Genomic DNA, 19,169 nt, shown 5'->3' with positions numbered 1-19,169 from the left:
AAGTGATGATGACAGCGTGATCAGAACAGATCCTGACCCACTGCAGCCAAATAAGGTACATTTCCTTCAGGCCGTGCGGTCACGAGACAACACGCTGAAAATGACGAGGCTGAATCCAGTTTCTTAATCGCCAGCTTCTAACTCAGTAAAAGGATTGTGGCGCTCAAGTTCTTCTTCACCACTACACAACTCAATCTCTGGCGAGTAAAATCTGAATATTTACTCACCAGTGGCTAATAAAAATACATATCTTAGTCACATAGCGTGAAATTTGGTCGCATATGCGAGTGATTCACTCGCTATTTAGAGGGCTGCTTTAGTTCGCTTGGGTGTAAAGCTGTGCACTCAATGTGACATAAAAATAGCAATGTAGCAATCTGTCCTGCTACACCACTACTCATTGGGAAAATTAGCTTGTTGCTGGTAAAGCTACAGTATTTTGATAACAGCTGAATTACTAAAAGAGCTGGGATTAGCCTAAGGTGGTTAGGCTGATCTGTTTGGAAGGCTTTAGAGGGGTTTGGGGCACTTGTCAGCTGGTCAGGCTGAGAGACCAGCTAGATGAGTTTAAACCAGCTAGACCAGCAAACCACCATAGTCTGGTTTAAGCTGTTTTATTTCAGTAGTGATGTGGCTAAACCCTTTGAAATGCCAAAGTGATTTGTTGTTGTAATCAAAGCCCATATATGGGCTTTTCACAATTGAAATTGTTAACCCTGAGTAAATGAAATCCTTGGTTATCTTGCATCATGTTTCACACTGTTAAATACTTTACCGTGGGTTAATAGCTATTTCTGGGTATTCATGTTCCAATATTTCACACTGCACATTCGTAAACCGATTTACCCATTATTAGTTGTTTTTTGAAACTATCGGTTATCTGCAAAAATATATGCAGATAGTTACCGATAATTTGTTTAGTTTATTTATTTTTTTAAATTTATTCCTTTGTGTTATTTTTATTTTCATATTCGGTCTGCGATGGAGGATTCTGCAGTTAGAACCCCTTAGTTGTCCAGTATTATAGTGGCCTCTAGAGGTGAAATAAAAAGTTAAAAAAAAAACAAGGGGATTTGGTGTATCTAAATCTATCATTATTTAAAATTTTCATCCATATTTTTACCCTCACTTCAATGCACATGTTGTTATTTGGATTATATAATCAAGTGTTCTAAATTGAAGCTAGGGCATACAAAAGAAAACTGCAACTATATGGAAACAAGCCCTGTCAGCACATACATTGTGTCTCCAATTACATGTCTTGTGAATAATAACAAGCCTTATTCCTCATTAAACTTATATCCTCCAGTGCCGTCCGAATAAAAAAAAATATATAAAAAAAACTAATCAGCAACTGTTGGCATATTTTTTTTTCTGATATCCAATAGTTCCAAAAAGCAGCTATCAGCATATATTTTTGCTGATTGCGATAGTTCCAAAAAGCCAGTATCTGCATGCATTTTTGGCGATAACCGATAGTTCCAAAAAGCAACATGAATACCCAGGATAACCTATATATATAAGATATAACAAGCTTAATTTGGTAAATACTTAAATATAGAGCACTGACACAGAGCCAGGTCTCAGTCATTTCAAAATAAGAGTCCCTTGTGTGTTTTGGGCTTGTTTAGAGTTAAATGTCCCACGTTATGCTCTGAATCTTTTTTTTCCTTTTCTTTTTTTTTCTGGTTATTATTGGGATTTTGGTTGAACAACAAACTGCATCTGGGACTTTCAGTAATTAATTTTGGACCTTTGCCTCTATGTCTGTGCTATCGGGCAATTAATCGGTCATATGCCTTTTCCACCACCTTACCAAAGCACTCGGTATCGGCAAAATCAACTTTCGGTGAGCCACTAATTTGCAGTGTTAATAACAATGACTGGACGAATATTACACGCGACAGACACGCAACCTGTCAATGAAACTGCTCTTCTGTGACAATCTCGCCAAGCAAATCAGCTCTGTTTGCCTTTCGTCTTCTGAAACATGACACAAAAACACACTCAAAAGGAATACTGGGAATAAAGGGTTACATAACCAAGGGTTAAAAGCGGTGCTAACCCCCTTTCAAAATTACAACTGTGAAACATGCTTTACCAAGGTTAAAAGCAGGGTATAAAAAGATGATAAACCAGGGTTAAGTGCAATTGGAAAAGCCCTATAGAGTGTACTGGAGTTCTGCCATTCATTTTTGTGTTTATTAAATAAAGGCTTCTTCATCTTCACGTGTGTTCATGGTATCTCATACAGAGCATTCCAAAACTGTCATGGCGCGATCAAAATCCTGTTTTAGTCGTTATATGAGATGAAAGGGGCAATGAAGTGAAATTATTTGAGCTTTGATTATATGGGACTCACTAGATCATGTTATGAATACATAACACCCATAATGCTTTGTTCCACTTGGCAGCATTTACTGAAAGCCACAAAGGTTTCGAGAGAGTGAGAAAAAGGGTGGAAAAAAAAAATCTAACGACAAAGTCAGTTTGATTCGCCTTCATTGAAATGTCATTAGCGCTGTTGACAAAAGCTGTAGTTCTGCTCGTTATTTTTGCGTCCCTCACTCACTCGCTTTTTTCACAAAAAGAAATGAAAGAACGTTCCACTCCACCTCCCCGCAGAGTCTGGGATCACTGACTCACATGAAAAGAAAACTATTTTTTTGCGATCACTGTTGATGGGCCTGTCGGTAACAAGCATTTGGCTTGTAGGGAAGGAAACCTTTGAGGATGGAAAGCAGTTGGATGTCGACTTGTTTATGAAACAAGAATAAGTGTGGAAGATCTGCGCTCTGTTTGCAAGGCACGGATAATTAAGTCAGCGGAAAAGAGCGAAGAGATTTTGTGGACAGGCAGGGCAATGTGTAACTGGGGAGGGGGGAGGGGGAGGGGAAGTAACACGAGCACAAAAGGAATGATGAAACTGAATAAATTTAAAATATAGCCAAACATGGCCAAAATTATTAAATTGGACACAACAGATCCTGTGGATGCTTTTGTTTAAAATTTCTTCTAAAAGACACAAATGCAAAATTAGAATGGTATTATAATGACAACATAATGACAATAGAAGAAGAGAATTTGGATTGTTGGACAACAGTAAATTACAAGAGCAAAATGCTAAGTCAAAGAGGATTTTCATGGATTTTTAGTCTTGGCGCTTCATCTAGTGGGCAAAATCAATAATACATTCTTAATTTACTATGCTTAAATTAGATTTTGGATTGCAAAATTTTTGAGCAAATGGGACAAACAGCCAAGGAGGAGTTCGCAAAAGTACGTTTTTTCAGAAAATCCAAAATGGTGGAACATTTTATAAATAAAACTGGAGATATGCGTTTTGTTCATCTTGACTCAAGGAATCAGAGGAAATATGGTTGCGAAGATATGAGCCAAAACACTAAGTGCTTATTATAGCACCACCTAAAGTCGGATGGGGGTGTGTGTATGTGCCCGAGTAGTGGGGGGATTTGGGACCATCTTGCCAAGTTTGGTGTCTCTAGGACTTACAATTTTTGCTGCCCATATGCTTTTTGGGCAGAAAAAGTATAATAAGAAGAAGAAAATCAGTACAGATACAATAGTGTTCCAGAACTTTAAGTGCTTGGACCCCTAAATACAGCCACAAGTGACAATTATCGGAGGCCAAGCAAACATATTCACAGTAGTACCATTTTTGGTTTTTGAAAAGATGAAAATGAGAGTGTGAGGGACAAACTTACACTTTCTTCAATGGGTTATACTGTTGTTTAAAGCATTTTGGATCATTATGCAGACAAAACATAAAAAAAAAAAAATACTAGACAAGAAACTCTACAAAGAACAAGTTGTGAATATTAGATTTGACCTAAAACCTTTAAATGGCTTCAAACAGCGCATGCAGTCAATATCTCAGCCTCATTTTCATTCCCATTAAAAATCGAATATACCTCTACTGTGAATAAGGTCTATGGCTTATACAGGCTATTAGGTCATCAGAATGCTGTGCTTTCGACTACTGGAGTACATCTGTCAAATTAAATGAATATAGCAGTACATTATTTTGACTGATTTTTCTGATTTACTATGACTGTCTGCGGCTAGATGTCATTTCTGTTATCATGTATGCACACATTGACACATGCACAGCAGAGTAAAGGGAACTCTTTGACGGGTTTCAAGACTCTCAAGGATTACCCGTCTTGTTTCTCGACAAAATCGGAACTACACTACACCTTTCCTTCAGTGTTGAATTACTTTAACATTTAATTACTAAGTTTCCTTATGAAAATGAAAATCCATGTGACCATTTCATTATGGGGCACTGTAGGATTCAGAAAAACTACAACATTTTATTCTAACCTGTACGGCTCCAGTGTTATTCGAAAAAAGGTGAATTAGCTTCTCACAACATTTTATACACAGCTTCATGTATAGACCCTTCTTGCGTATAATGAAGTTCATGACCATCGGCCATTCACAATTCAAGTTATTAGGTGCTGAAATTTTATTGGAAGCTGGTGGCCATTTTTGTTGATTTGTTGAATCAGTATGTTAACGATATGTTAGCACTTGAACCAAAGAAGGTGTACATCTAATTTAAACTTTGTCGATCAAACGACTGCGGAGTTATTACATATTAGTATCTGCCTATGGGCAGAATTTAATGGAAATTTGCGTGCATCCTCAACATGGCCTGTTGACTGTGTACCGGGTTTTGTTAAGTTTTGCCTTTGCATTGAGTAGATATTGATCAATGAATCAAAGTGCATTCTACCGAAATATTTATATCGGTAATATCTTTATCTAATAATTTGCCGTATCAAAATTATTTTGATAACTTTTGTCAGGAGTGTCTGTAGATGATGTACACCAATTTTTGTGCAAATCAAATGGCCTAGGAGTTCAAAAAAGTAGGTTTTTCAGAAAATATAAAATAGTGGAAAAACTTTATAGACAGAAATGAAATCGGAGACATACGGAAATTGATTAAATTTTGCACATGTCCTCAGACCATCCTGGAGTCTATATGTTTTAAGTTTTGTCTTATTTGGACCTTGTGCACATAAATAAAGGCATAATAGTAATTACAGTTCAAACCCAAATAATTCATTGGCTTATATCTTTTAAACGATCTGACAAATCAAAAATCCAAAGAAAAAAATTTGTCAGGACGATCCCTAGATGATACGTGCAAATTTTTAAGCAAATCAGACAAACAGCCTAGGAAGAGTTTGCAAAGGTAGGTTTTTCGGAAAATCCAAAATGGTGGAACATTTTTATGAGCAGAAATAAAATCGGATATATAAGTTTTGTTCATCTTGACTCAAGGAATCAGAGGAAATAATAAGAATTTTGATTCTATGTCTTAGAGTTTTTGCTGCCCAGACACTTTTAGGGCAGAAAAATAATAATAATAAATATAGCTGCAATGAACCCAGCAGCGATGACGGGCCCAAGCACTATGGGTCCATTTCCACCCAGTAGCTTTCAGAAAACAATGCAAGGTTGACATGCATTTGGCATTTGACATTCTAAACAATTCTGAAGCAATTTGGGTAAATATAAGAGGACTATTTTAAAGTCTGTTGTCAGAGCCACACTTCCTGCTGCTGGGTGGTGGCGCTATGACCGTGACCTAAAATAGTCACATCCATGTGATTTGCCCCCAAGACTAAACATCTACCTTAATTTTGATCTAAATCACATATTGCAAACAGAAGATATGAGACACTTCCTATTTTTCACAATTAATTTAATGCCTAGTCATGGCAACACTGTTCGATATATCAAAAACCTGTTCCCAATTTATTATCTTTAATGTCTTGACAATATTGTTGTGGTGAGCAGGGCATGGACGAGCGGCATCTTGGCAGAGTGAGGCTGGGGAGATAAGTGGTGAACGAGTTCCACCTGTGCACCACACCGATCTTGTGTTCCAGTGAGGAGCAACGGGAGTAATTAAGGAGAGGAGACAGCGATGGACGGGAGAGAGAGACACACAAAGCTGTGTAACTGTGTGTGTGTGTTTAAGAGACTGCTGAAAAGCAGACTGATTGTGTGATCAGTGAGCTGAAAAGCCACTAGGGTGGGTGATGCTAAAAGCCATGTGTGAATGTGATGGCACTGAAATGTGTACAAGAAGAGTGCTAATTAAAGTATTACATTGGATTTTTCACCCGGCTCCCGTTTCCTCCTTCCCAACCGAGCAAGAAAGTCAGAGATTTGTCACAAATGTGGTGACAGCCTCATGAATCCCCTAGGAGAAGTATTTAAAAGTTCAGAGACTGCAATATTAAACAATCCAAAATGGCTGACTTCCTGTTGGGCGGAGCTAATAACTATAATTATGAAAGTTGTCCAGCTTGATAAGAACTATATATGTACCAATTTTGGTGACTGTAGGTGAAAATGGGGGTAATACAGAGGCCATCTTACACACCCATTTTAAAGGGGGCGCTACAATCTTAAGCTCAATCTTAAGCGTCTTCGCTAGTGCAATAATTCTAAGAGCAATTTTTGAGCCAGCACAAAGCACAAGTGGCTGTTGGTGGGAGTTCCGCAAAGCGCAAACTGGTATTTTCCGGAGAAATAGGCATGTGATAAGATGTTAAAGAAGCATGTCTAATCTCGGCGCCAAGTCAAAAATCAGTTCCTGTATTTTCAGTTTGGGGATTCCACCAACAGATGTTATTGAAGAGCTATTGATCACTTTTAATACTAGCCATGATTTGTGTCAGTAAACAAATAATAATAATAATAATACAATTATTTTTTATAACACCTTTCCAAAGTTCAAGGACACTGTACAGAAAAATAATGAATTTAAATAAACGTACACTCATTGGCCACTTTATTAGGTACACCTCTACATCTTATTCATGCGATTATCTAATCAGTCAATCGTGTGGCAGCAGTGTACTGTATAAAATCATGCAGATATTGGTCAGGAGCTTCAGTTAATGTTCACATCAACCATCAGAATGGGGAAAAATGTGATCTCAGCGATTTAGACCGTGGCATAATTGTTGGTGACAGACGGGCTGGTTTGAGTATTTCTGTAGCTGCTGATCTCCTAGGATTTTCACGCGCAACAGTCTCTAGAGTGTATAGAGAATGGTGCGAACAACAAAAATATCTGTGATTTTATACATTATACCGCTGCCACACAATTGGCTGATAAGATAATCACAATAAGTAGATGTACCTAATAAAGTGGCCGGTGAGTGTATAAAAAATTTTAAATGACAAAACAATGAACAGTGGGAAAGAAGCAAAGTATATTTCAAGGAGGTAAGGTACGGGTGAGCAGGACGAGAGCCAACAGTGCCAGACAGAGAAAGTACAACACATACACTGCAGTCAGCAGCACAGTCAGCATAAAGATCAGGGGACGCATTGCATACAGCGCACTTACACTCCCAAATTCTTATGAATGGGCTGTCTTCATTTATATCGACATTAATTTACAGGAAGTAAAATATATATAAAAGGATGAAGACAGTGCAATAACCGGAGAAGGACCTCAGAATTTAATTTCACTTGACCCAGCCCATAAGCGCTTTGTGCACACAGTTTCCCCAATCCACTTGCACCTAGACTTAGTGCATGCTGGCACGGAAATATAAATTCATGGCCATGCCTACTGATTTGCGCGTATGACATATCACATGTATTTTGATGCCCAGCCTTATTTTTTTTTTTAACGGAGTACTCTGAAATCAAACAGAAAAATAGAGAAGGCTACAGGCAGCCACAGTGTCCTAAACTGACAGCAAATGACATGCGATAAAAGGTATATTTTCTATGGTAATCAGAGTTTTTGTCCTAACCAGCACTGACGAGCGATGGTACATTGTCACTCGCTTGTTTTCTATTTTCGCCATAACGCAGGTAACTCCGCCCGCTATGAACTGGCACCAGTCCAAAAATTAAATATAAGGCTGTGCATAAAAATGTATAAATTCTTTGACTACAAACTCTTCAGACATGTTTAGTAAGTTCTGTTCTCTGTTTTGTGTGCAGTTGTGTTGTGCTCTGTTGTCGCTATCGCTGTTGAGGACCTGTTTTTCACGGAATAATTATATTTCATTATTTTCATTTATACAGTGTGCACCAATACACAAAAATACATAATACAATGTTATAAAAATACATAAAATCATTATTTACCTACAAATATCTTTAATATAACTTTTTTATGAATTGACAGGGTGTGCAAAAACTAAAACTTCACTCACTTTCTTAAACCTAGTTGAAAATTATAATACTGATTATTATTGTGGGACCCAGTCAAGTTTATTATTATAATATTATACCAAGTTATTATTATTTTGAGGACTAGACTTGTTTTATACAATAGTAATGCATTCAATGCCTTCATCTGAAGCATTTACTTTGAGAAAAACCCCAATTGCAACCTTTTCTGTTTTAATAATCACATAAAACCATATCACAATTCAGGTGTATTTTGATTAATTGTGTGACCCTGAAGAATCGTGAACGACTCGCTCTTTAGGAAACGCAGTGGCCATATAAAAATTGCCAGCAAAATCATTGCAATTATATCGTGAATATTCAATATATCGCCCAGCACTACCTGAAAAACCAAGTTTCATGACCATCAATTATCATTCATCTAATTTATATTTTAATATTTTTTTTTTGTTGGGTACTGATCCAATCTTTCAATGTCATAAAGTTATTCGCCAAAAATGTACTCCACTGTAGGGTTAGGGTTAGGTTAGGTTTGGGTTAGAGAGAAGACTTGGAATATAACGCACATAAGTCATATGGACTAAAATGTTTAATGTGTGGATTGTAGTGACGTTGATGGTACCATTTCTCCCATGCTGTTTGAGGGTGTTTGCTGACAGGTGAATGGAGTTGCCTTGGCCTCCAGTCTGAGGAAACCTCAGATCGGGAAGATTTCCGTCTGTGCTCATCCTCGCCACCTCCAGCTCTGAAAACACACAAACAGTTAGACAGCTTATTAAAAATTAGAGACTCTCTGCACGTTCAAGTGGAGAAAGAAAACATGAAAACTATTGCTGTGCTGTTTACACAAATCAAAATGCCTTCTTGTGCTCTGAGATTTTAGCCATTTATTTACCGCAGGCCTCTAGCGTCGCTTCAGAGTGCCTGACGACTGCGGGCCGCTTTTGCTGCTGTAGTTTTGGCCTTTCACAAACATTCTCACAACACCTTCAAAGAAATTGGCTACAAAAATCTCCCGACACACTAAAAACCAAAAATGTACAATAAACACCTCAATGTGGATTTCCATTCAGTGCTGGAAGCACCAGTGGAGTGGAACGGGTGGCTTTTCACCACATCAAATTCACACGGGGTAGATAAATAGTGATGGGCAGAACAAAAAGAGAGGATTCTAGCTCGCAGGAAATACTTTTTTCACTCTTCTGTTATTGCTGTGGGAGGCTTAAGACTGGCAAACAGTGGCGCTGAGATGTTGTGCCTCGAGATAAATCAAAAGCCGATTTAAATAACACTTTAATCGTTCAAAATCTGCTCACCAGATTATGAGGACAGACACTCAAACAAATAAACACACGAACACACGCTCCATCAAAAGGGGAAAATCTAAATAGAATGGCACACCGTTTTTGAGGCATATTATATTAAACCCATGTAGGAGGATAACAACCGCTTCAGGGTTGGTTGGCAAAAGATGCACATCCCTTCACAAACACACACAAACAAACACCCAGGCTTTTATTTCCCCAAACAACTGTCCTGAGCGCTATCATCAGATGGCAACGCCACTAATCTTCTCTTGATTCTCCACATGGTGCTCTGAGTCATCTTAAAGCAATATAGTTCTCCGAAAAGCTTAAATTTTGTCATAATTTACTCACCCAATTTTACACAAAATTGAATTGAAATACAAATGGCTATTAAATTTCCAAGACGATAACTGGACACCACTCACAGGCAATGTAAAGAGGTCATGAGACAAAAAAGTACTGTTTCACTTTCTTTATTTCAAAGCAGGAAGTATACAGCATATACTGCAAGGTATTCACTAAGTAGTAAGCTAGTATTCCATTCCGAACATTTTCATTGCCAGTAAATGCCAGAATTTTCATTTTTAGGTGAACTATTGCTTTAACTGAAGGCTTTTTTTCAGCTTGACTGTGCCAGTGTGGAACTCAGCCGCCCCACGGGCCAAACAAACCTTATAATGCTGCAAACTAGCTCCATCAAACTGGGCCTGGAGGCCTGCTAAAGGTGTCAAAGCCTTCAGATTAATCTCAGCACTCTGCAAAGGATATAAAATAATGCACATAAAAAGTTTGTCAGGAGAGAGAGTCTCTCCCTCTCAAACAGCAAGCTCTGGATCCCTTAATATCGGTATAACTCGGATGCCAGACATGATAAATTCTGCTTTATTAATTCCCAAAATGGCAGCCAGAGATTCCATGGCAGCCAGACCTCCCTAAATCCCTGTCTTTAGAAAGAGGATATATACCATCCAGACTTACACACACCTAACTGTTGGTCTCACTTTCCGAAAATAGTTTGCTCTTTGCACTTTGCTCTCGTTTTTTCCTTACCCAAAAGCATTAGTGGTACAAACCCCATGTTTATTTGTCAATCATCTAAAATGTCATAATTTAACATAAAATGTTGAATTACAATTCAGTTAATTGTAGAATAAATTACTTTTAATATTAAACTAATTTACTAATATACTAATATTTTGCTGTGTCCCACATTTTGCATGCAACTCTGATAATGCATGATTTTTTTCAACATTACAAAAAATGTAACATTCCTTTAAATTGTGACACCAAAGCAGCAACATCATTTGGACCCTTGACTGCGGGAAGTAAAAAATATAATACCATTTTCTAAATTTTTAAACAAATTGTAGTGTTGACTATTTCTGTTAAATGTAAGTTTATCAATAACTTCATACCAACGAAACATTAGGTCCCAAATTAGCTACCCCCTACTGAGTGATTGCTTAATTTAGGGTAAATGTTTAACCTTGTTACTTCAACCCTGTTACCCATTCTAGGGATTTTTAATGGGGTCATGTCATGAGGAATACAATTTTCCAAGATATTTTGACATATAAGAGGTCATTCTACTATAAAAACATACTGTAAATTTCAGAACTCAAAATTGACTGTTTGATAGTACAGTTTATGGTGCTGACAATAAGGTTACACCGGGTGCATCCGTTAACGCTACGTGACGCAACGGCTTTAGGATGTCTACACCAGGTGCGTTGACACAAAATTTCTAAACCGTTTATTTGTGTTGTTGGCAGTAGAAGTGCCAGCAGGTGTTGCGCAAAATGGAACAGGACATCTGTTTATTGTCGGTGCAACGCGATGCACCGCAACGGACTCTTCCATGGTAGACAGCATAATTGATTATAATGGGTTCTATTGATTTTAACGCAACGCGACTCTCGTGTCCGGTGTAGACAGAGTGCGAGTGTTAACAGTTGTGCTTGAGATGAACAGTTTAATATATTCAGATGCAATGTGTTGGATTTGCATAGTGTAACCCCTGAAATTTAGTTTTATAATGTTGTGGAGCTTGTTTATTTTCTTCAGATTGAGTATCAAAAATGGATGAATTTGAGGGGCTGCATAATGTTAGCCAATCAGAACAGTTTACGTTGAAGTTTTAAGAAGGCACTTATGCCAAAACTTTTTTTTCAGACAGAGACAGCGTCGAAAATTAGCATATATTACTAAATAAAAAAACAAAAAACAAAATGATACTAACATTATCAGTGGACCTCAGGGAAGATAATAAAACTATTAAAAAAAAAAAAAAGAGCATTTCATGACCCCTTTAATATATATATATATTTTTGTCTATTACATTTTGATGTTTATTTAATGTTTACTGTGAGAAAAAAAATAATAATAATTGGGATTTTAAACTCTTCAAAAATTTGGTAACATGGATGCCAAAATTGCAAACTACATATAAAATAAATACAAATAAAAACATTTCATATAATATTGAGTTTGACAACCAACATTTTTTTGTAGTTAAAGTACATCTTTTCATTGACCATTTGCTGAAAATTTGCTGACCATTTGCTGAAAAAAAAAAAAAAAAAAAAAAAGAAAGAGTTTTAGGCCCTATTTTGTACCCTTTTCACCATAGTGTCTGTCATCGCAACCCCCAAAGGAAAACACAAACACTCTGACAACAGTCTGACACTGGGAATGCTGACATTTACTGTACACTCCTATGTTCACAAACAGATGCAAGCATTTCAGAAACACATGGGCATCCTCAAAACGCCTTATCCGTCTCTTCCCCAAGCTGAGACACTTTGTAAAGGACACTAACTTACCATTAGCAGCATGCTAACTCAGCCTTCCATTTAAAAAAAAAATGCTTATCAAGCAGGCTTGTGACATATAAGGAGGTCTATGATACCTGGAGAGAGCTATCTGTTGGCATTCCCATTCATCTCAAGGGCAGTTGACAATGACGCGCTGCCATTGTTGCTGATTGGCATTCATTTTGAGCCGTAAATGTCATGTGAATGATCACTCTGGAGATTATTCACATGGAAAATAACGTCCTGACAATGCTGATTGGCTGATGTCACCACAAAAACGTGCACAGTCCCAAGCCCTTCAGTATAGTGATTTTCATGAGCCTGAAGTCCATTTCATGCTTTTAAGAGCTCTCCAAAATATTAGTCATTGGTTAAACATCTACTAAAATATAATAATTATTTGCGTTTAACTGTAGATATTGATTGCAAAAATGTTCGTCAGAACACATGCCTACTTCCAAATGGGCTTCAATGCAGAAAAATGCTAACCAGCAGGGGCTAACTGGACCGTGCTAACCAGCCAAACCTTGACCCCTTGGAAATTTCACAGAATGGCATTAAGAGGATCAGACCCTTATATATTTGCATCCCAAATCTTCCAGTGAGGAAATTAATAAAGGCTGTTGCAAAAGTAGGCAACATTATTATAGCTTATTACAAGGCTCTCTGGAAAACTCTATTCTGATTGGTCAATGGCGCCATCATCGTCTCACTCTGTGTTCTCTACAAGTAATCTAATTAAATAAAACTTCAACTCATATCAACGTTTCATGTCCAGTTATTTATTTATTTGGCAAGTCTTGTAATAAGCTGGATAATGAGCAGTCAGACAGTCATTTCGCAAAATAAACCCCAACAAAACTCAGAACAAAACTGCAAATCAGCTGTTCAGGGATTTCTTTCTTCTCACATAATAACAATTTCAATGCAAATCAATATTTCATGTCCATTTATTTATTATTTGGTTAATAGTCATGTAAGAAATGAAATAATGTACAGTGAGCCAGTTATCATCACAAAATAAACCCCTAAAGATTGAGGACCCAGTGCCTTACTTGGCAACATGTTACCGTCAAACTTTATTGGAATCCAATGAGCCTCCCATACGTTTCATGTGAGGAGTGCTTTTTGTGCGATGAACGAGAGATCTGTGATTGTGGTAGTCTTAGAGATAAAGTTCAGCTGAACAATGACTTACGTATATTTTCTGTGTTTTCTTGTACAACATCGGTTTTGAGCAGGTTGTCGGCAAGAACAAAGGCACCCTGCTCTACGGTGTCCAGCAGCATAGTGGCAGCCCGGAGTTGATCGCTCATCGAGAGATCCATCCATGCTGTCCGTGCCTGCGGCTGCAGCAGGTTATTCATCGTCTCCACCATTGCCTACAGGAGCAAGACAAAATAAGTGTTTAGATGCAGTTAGCACATTGCTAAACCTGAGACCACATCCTGAGAAAAACAACTGGCAAAGGTATATATGAGTTGCAGGTTCTTGAAGTTTACTGGCTAAAGGGGAAAGTATTCACTGCTGTGCTGCTGTAGTTAATTGCAGCCTTCAGAATATAAGAAGAGCATTTTACATGAGCAGTTAAGGTCTGGAGGTCTGGACCAGAGCTAAGTGCAATTCATGAAGGCACATGTAGGTTAACGCAGCTGAGGCTAGAGAAAAGTCATGGTTAAAATGATGAGTGATGTTACATTAACATAAAATAACCAATATTGTACCATCCCTGCTGATAATGTGACTTGCCAGTTTAAGCTGGTTTAAGCTGGTTTAGCTCTCTGGTCAGTGGGTCTCCCAGCCTGACCAGCTGAGAAGTGCCCAAAACATTCAAAAATAGACTACGCTTGCCAGTTCGCTAAACTGCTCATGAAATTATACAAATAAATAACCATTAACCAATCTAACACTTCCAAATTGCCACCTGTTAGTTTCAAGAAGTGTCTTTCTATAAAAACACTGTGCTAAAAGCTGCCTAGATAGCTGCATCTACATTTAGATGTGAGTCGCATGGATGAGCAGTACAGCTGCAACAGATCAATAAACCTTTTAACAATGTTTAACCTCCATTCTCAAAAGCTCATCACTCCAAACTCTGCCCAACACCACTACCGCCAATTAAACATTTAATATGCTACAGGCGAGACTTGCGATCCAAATGCTAATAAGCTGAAGCTTAAACATGTGCAGCGCAACTTCTAATAAACACAAGGAAGTTTCAGTTTGCCTGAAAGCCATTTGGACTTAAATGTGCCCCTTAAAGGGAAGAGAGAGAAGATGAAAAAGAAGCTGAGGTTTAAGAAACCGACAGCTCTCACTCGTGTCTTCACAGTGAACTTTCAAGAGATGTTCTAATTTGTGCTCACTTCAAAGAGGCTTTGAGGCCAAGGCTAAAAGTTTACAGCCGTAGAATTTTCTGAGATGCGAGCGAAAGCTTCACTTTCAGTGCACAGCATTAAGCGTTTCAGAGCATATTCAACACAGCACTTTTTGCGGGAGGAGAGGTCCCATATAATGCGGTAAACCGTACAAGGACAGCGTGCATCCCGTGGCTCTGAGGGCTTTTGATAAATTATGAAAGAGAATTCTGATTTAAAGATGATAAACATGTAGGCAGAACAGAGCATATCTGTCTCTCTCAAAAGATAAATTATAGGTATTGTACTAGGGTTGAATGTGTATGTTTATATAATACTTGTTTATCTCATGACATTAAGGAAAACATATCACACATACAATTCACGGTTCCCACACCTTCGACCAATGAATGTCCATGGCTTATCAAGTCGTTCATAGTAACAGAGTAAGGATTTTTGTACAAATTATTTATTGAGATTTCTGGGTCAGATTACCATTTGTATTTTATTTACCTTTCAATTCATTTACCTTTTATTAATCTATTTAAACAATTATGCTTATTAGAGAATATCTCCAACTAGACAAATAAGATAAATACAATTTTTTTTTTTTTTTTTTTTGTTAGATGTTGCATTGGTTGGTTGGTTGGTTAGTTTGTTGGGTAGCTAGCTAGTCATTAGCTAGTGGTTGGATAGCTGGTTAATTAGTGGTTGGTTGGTTGGTTGATCAGTTGTTATTTGATTAGTTAGCAGTTGGTTAGTTGGCTGATTAGTGGCTGGTTGGTTGGCTAATTATTTAGATAGTAGTTGTTAGCTAGTGGTTGAATGGTTGGCAGGTTTTTAGTTGGTTGGTTGGTTGGTTGATTAGTTAGTAGCTGTTTAACTAGTTACTAGTTGTTTGGTTGTTTAGGTAGCAGGTTTTTGGATAGATGGTTGGTTGGTGGGTTATTTGTTAGTTGGTTGTTTTTTTTGTTTTGTTTTTTTTTGGGGGGGGGGTGTTGTTGATTAGTTAGTTTGTTAGTTAGTAGTTGATTTGCTAGTTACTGGTTGGTTAGCTGGTTAGTTAGTGATTGGTTAGTTGATTAGCTAGTAGTTGGTTCACTATTTATTAGTTGATTGGTTAAGCCCAAAGAATATGTTTGGTTAGACACAAACACTGAGCGTCCACTTACAGGAGGTGTGACGCAAATCTTGTCATCAGCAGGTTGCTTGAAGACTGAACGCCCGCAGCCCGATTTTTTTAACCGCGCGTCTTTGAATGTGCAGAATGCGCATGCACCTGGAATTATTTGAACTAATTAGTGGGTCCACATGGTGGCAACACTCACTTTTGAGCCACTGTTGTCACATAGATGCACACAAAGAAAATTTAATTGCTACTAAACACCAGGAAATGAAGGGAAATACAACAACAGTGGATTTGCAAGCCAAGAGCACGTGTGAGGAGGTCTGGAGATACCTGCATACTCCTGATGAGAAATAGTTCCGTGTCTTATAGCAGTCGTAGCATGAATGCGCCAACCGCCATCATATGGAGTACACTTTGACGCTGAGTGTTCGTGTCAAAATTGAAGTATTCTTTGGGCTTTAGCTGGTTAGTTGGTGGTTGGTTAGGGGTTATGGTTAAGATTGTTGGTTGAATGAATGACTTAAAATGCCATGGATATTCACTGCTCAAAGGTGTGGGAACCCTGGATTATATGTATGTGATATTTTCTCCTTGATGTCATGAGATAAACAATGATTACATAAACATACATATTCAACTACAGTACAATACCCACAATTCATCTTTGAAGAGAGACAGATATGCTCTGTTCTGCCTGTTCATGTATTGTCTTTAAATCAGAATATTCTCTTTCATGCTTGGGGAGAATTATCTGCGAATAACGACTTAATTTTAGTTTGTTCCACCCAAAAACTTTGAAATAGCTTAGGAACTACTTCCCATGGCACTTGGTTAAGACAGTGTAAATAAGCAAGAGTTTGTTTCAGTAGCATGCTGGAGTTAAAGCCATACACAGATCTGATTTACCACCACTCTAATCTACTCTTGCTTTCTGGGTCTAAACTCAAATATTCTGTCGCATGGACCAGCGCTAAGCACTGTAATCCACTGCAGAGCTGAACCGGATCAGGCGGTGAGATTGGGCCAAGCTGAACTGGTTGGATCCAGTCTATATCCTGACTTACACAGGATCCGATCCTTCCAGCACCGCAGCCAATGCAAGAAGCTTAGTGCCTGACCCCAGATCATTCTCAAACCCCCGTGGAGAACACAAGCAGATTACACACTGATCCCAGGTCAGTCTAAGCTCCCAGGAAAACATCTCTGGTCCAAAAATTTAACACGCCAAACACTCTCTAATGCATTCCAGTTTATGAATCATCATGAATCACGTCACGAACAACACAACATAAATATTCATATAGGAAAACTTCGACACAGATTGTCAGTTTAAAATTAAATTTAACTTCTCAATTTCGAGTGATGTATACAAATGAGATTGAGAGATAGATATTTAAAAATGCAGATGAGCCTTTTAAAGGATTTTGGGATGTAAATGTATTAACAGGACATTAAAAGAAAATGGCCCCAAACATGACACAAATTAGCTTATTTGAATAGAAAGGCCATTTCTATGCGCAACCATCAATAAAAAAAAAAAAAAAAAACCAACATTAACAAAGATAGAATACAAATGAGCAGATAAACTTTCCTCTCATGTTTGCAGTTCAGCAACACACAGAGGTTGAAGAGCTGCAGAGAGACATACAGTACTCTGCTTTCACAAAGCAGCAGATAAAAGTTGTCTGTCATGTCATTGAACACGTTCACAATGTGAAAGGTCATGTAAACGCCTTAAAAGAACTATATTCTTTTATTGGGGTAAGGTCATAAATGGTGTAAGTATAAACCAGTTGGTACACAATCAGCATTCTTAACCTCCTGAGACCTGAGCGTGACTGCTGTGTGCATTTTTCATTTCCCTTTTTGATTTGTAACTAGTAGCACATTCTAAACATGCAAAAAAATTAAGCAAATAGTGTTTCTAAAAATGGATATCCACATATGTGGACAGCGGGACTAAGTTGTGAAATTTAAAATAATACTAAGCTATAGAAAGTCTGGTATATTTTTTTTAAAAACAAATTGTTTATTATGTCTCCAGGAGTGTTTGTTATTCATGTTTTAGAGGCGTTACAGACATTACAGCTGATTTTCTGTAAAGCTGCTTTGGAACAATGTGTATTGGAAAAAGCACAAATTAAAAAAAAAAAAAAAAAAAAAAACTATACAAATAAAAATGATGTGACTTGATTTGCACTGTCAAACAAACAAGTGATAACCAGTGCTGAAGCATTTTACCAATCAGAAATGAGCATAATTAATTCTTAGGCAAGTAATGTCCAGCATCATCCAATCACTGCCAACCATGTTAAAATAAAAGTATACATTATAAATTCTGAATCTATGTACTGATTACCATTGTACCATGTCTGCCAAATGTGTTGAGTGGTTCAAACATCATCTACAGCCTGAAACTGAACTTTTGATAGGAAGTGTGGATTGTATGCAGTTCGCTTCATAGGAAAGCTATAGGATACTCCCTTGCTCCCTGTTTAGTGAATGACTTAACCTCCGGTGTGCTGTCTGTGTGCACTGGTCTCAAAACAGTTCAAAATGCACCTTATTTTCTTCCTAACTCCAAATAAAGCATCTGAAATCCAAAAAAAGTTCTAGGTGAAAATGCACAATAAATATAGGATTTCTAATGAAAACCTAGTGCTATTGTACACTATAGTGGACATTGTGTTTAGCAGCGTAGCGTTTCGCAATATATTGCTAAAATTTGAAAAATGGCATATCAGATAAAACCAGAGACTCTAATCTTTTGACTCAAACAGATTTCAATGTAAAAACTTTATTAGGTTTCTTACCAGATTTAATTTTGTCGTCATTTTTCCCCAAACACAAACTCCGCTGTGATCGTTGCCATGTTGTTTTGTCACATGACTCACATGAAGTTTAACCCTTTACTGACTGCCCAGAGTCTCCTGAACTAAGATCAGTCAGTTTAAATGAAATTAAATTGTGTTGCGTATAACGAAGCCAAAATATAACTTCCACGCTTGTGGACACTGTGTTCAGCAGCATGTCATTTCGCGATAAATCACTCCAAAAAAAAAAAAAAAAGAAAAAAAAGGCATATCGGATGAAACTAGAGACTCTAATCTTTTGACTCAAACAGGTTTCAATGTAAAAACTTTATTAGGTTTCTTACCAGATGTAGTTTTGTCGCCATTTCTCCCAAAGACAAACTCTGTTGTGATTGGCGTCATCTTGTTTTATCACGACTCACATGAAGTTTAACCTTTTACTGACAGCCCAGAGTCTCCTGAACTGAGATCAGTCAGTTTAAATGAAAATAAATTATGCGATGCACATAGTGAAGCCAAAATACAACGTCCACGTATGTGGGCATTGTGTT

The 19,169-nt window shown here is 37.6% G+C and overlaps 1 protein-coding gene across 1 annotated transcript in view; it reads right to left on the bottom strand.

Moving 5' to 3' along the window:
• LOC127456476 (adhesion G protein-coupled receptor L3-like) overlaps positions 1 to 19,169 on the bottom strand; it is a 369,401-nt gene that overhangs the window by 61,810 nt on the left and 288,422 nt on the right. Inside the window, exons 12-13 of the mRNA XM_051724997.1 lie at positions 13,518 to 13,701; positions 8,822 to 8,944 (exon numbers count right to left, since the gene is read on the bottom strand). Of these exons, the coding sequence (XP_051580957.1) occupies positions 8,822 to 8,944; positions 13,518 to 13,701 (307 nt within the window). The remainder of the gene's footprint in view (positions 1 to 8,821; positions 8,945 to 13,517; positions 13,702 to 19,169) is intronic.

The sequence above is a fragment of the Myxocyprinus asiaticus genome, chromosome 2, assembly GCF_019703515.2.
Source record: "Myxocyprinus asiaticus isolate MX2 ecotype Aquarium Trade chromosome 2, UBuf_Myxa_2, whole genome shotgun sequence".
Taxonomy (NCBI): domain Eukaryota; kingdom Metazoa; phylum Chordata; class Actinopteri; order Cypriniformes; family Catostomidae; genus Myxocyprinus; species Myxocyprinus asiaticus.
This window is presented reverse-complemented; position numbering and strand designations above follow the sequence as displayed.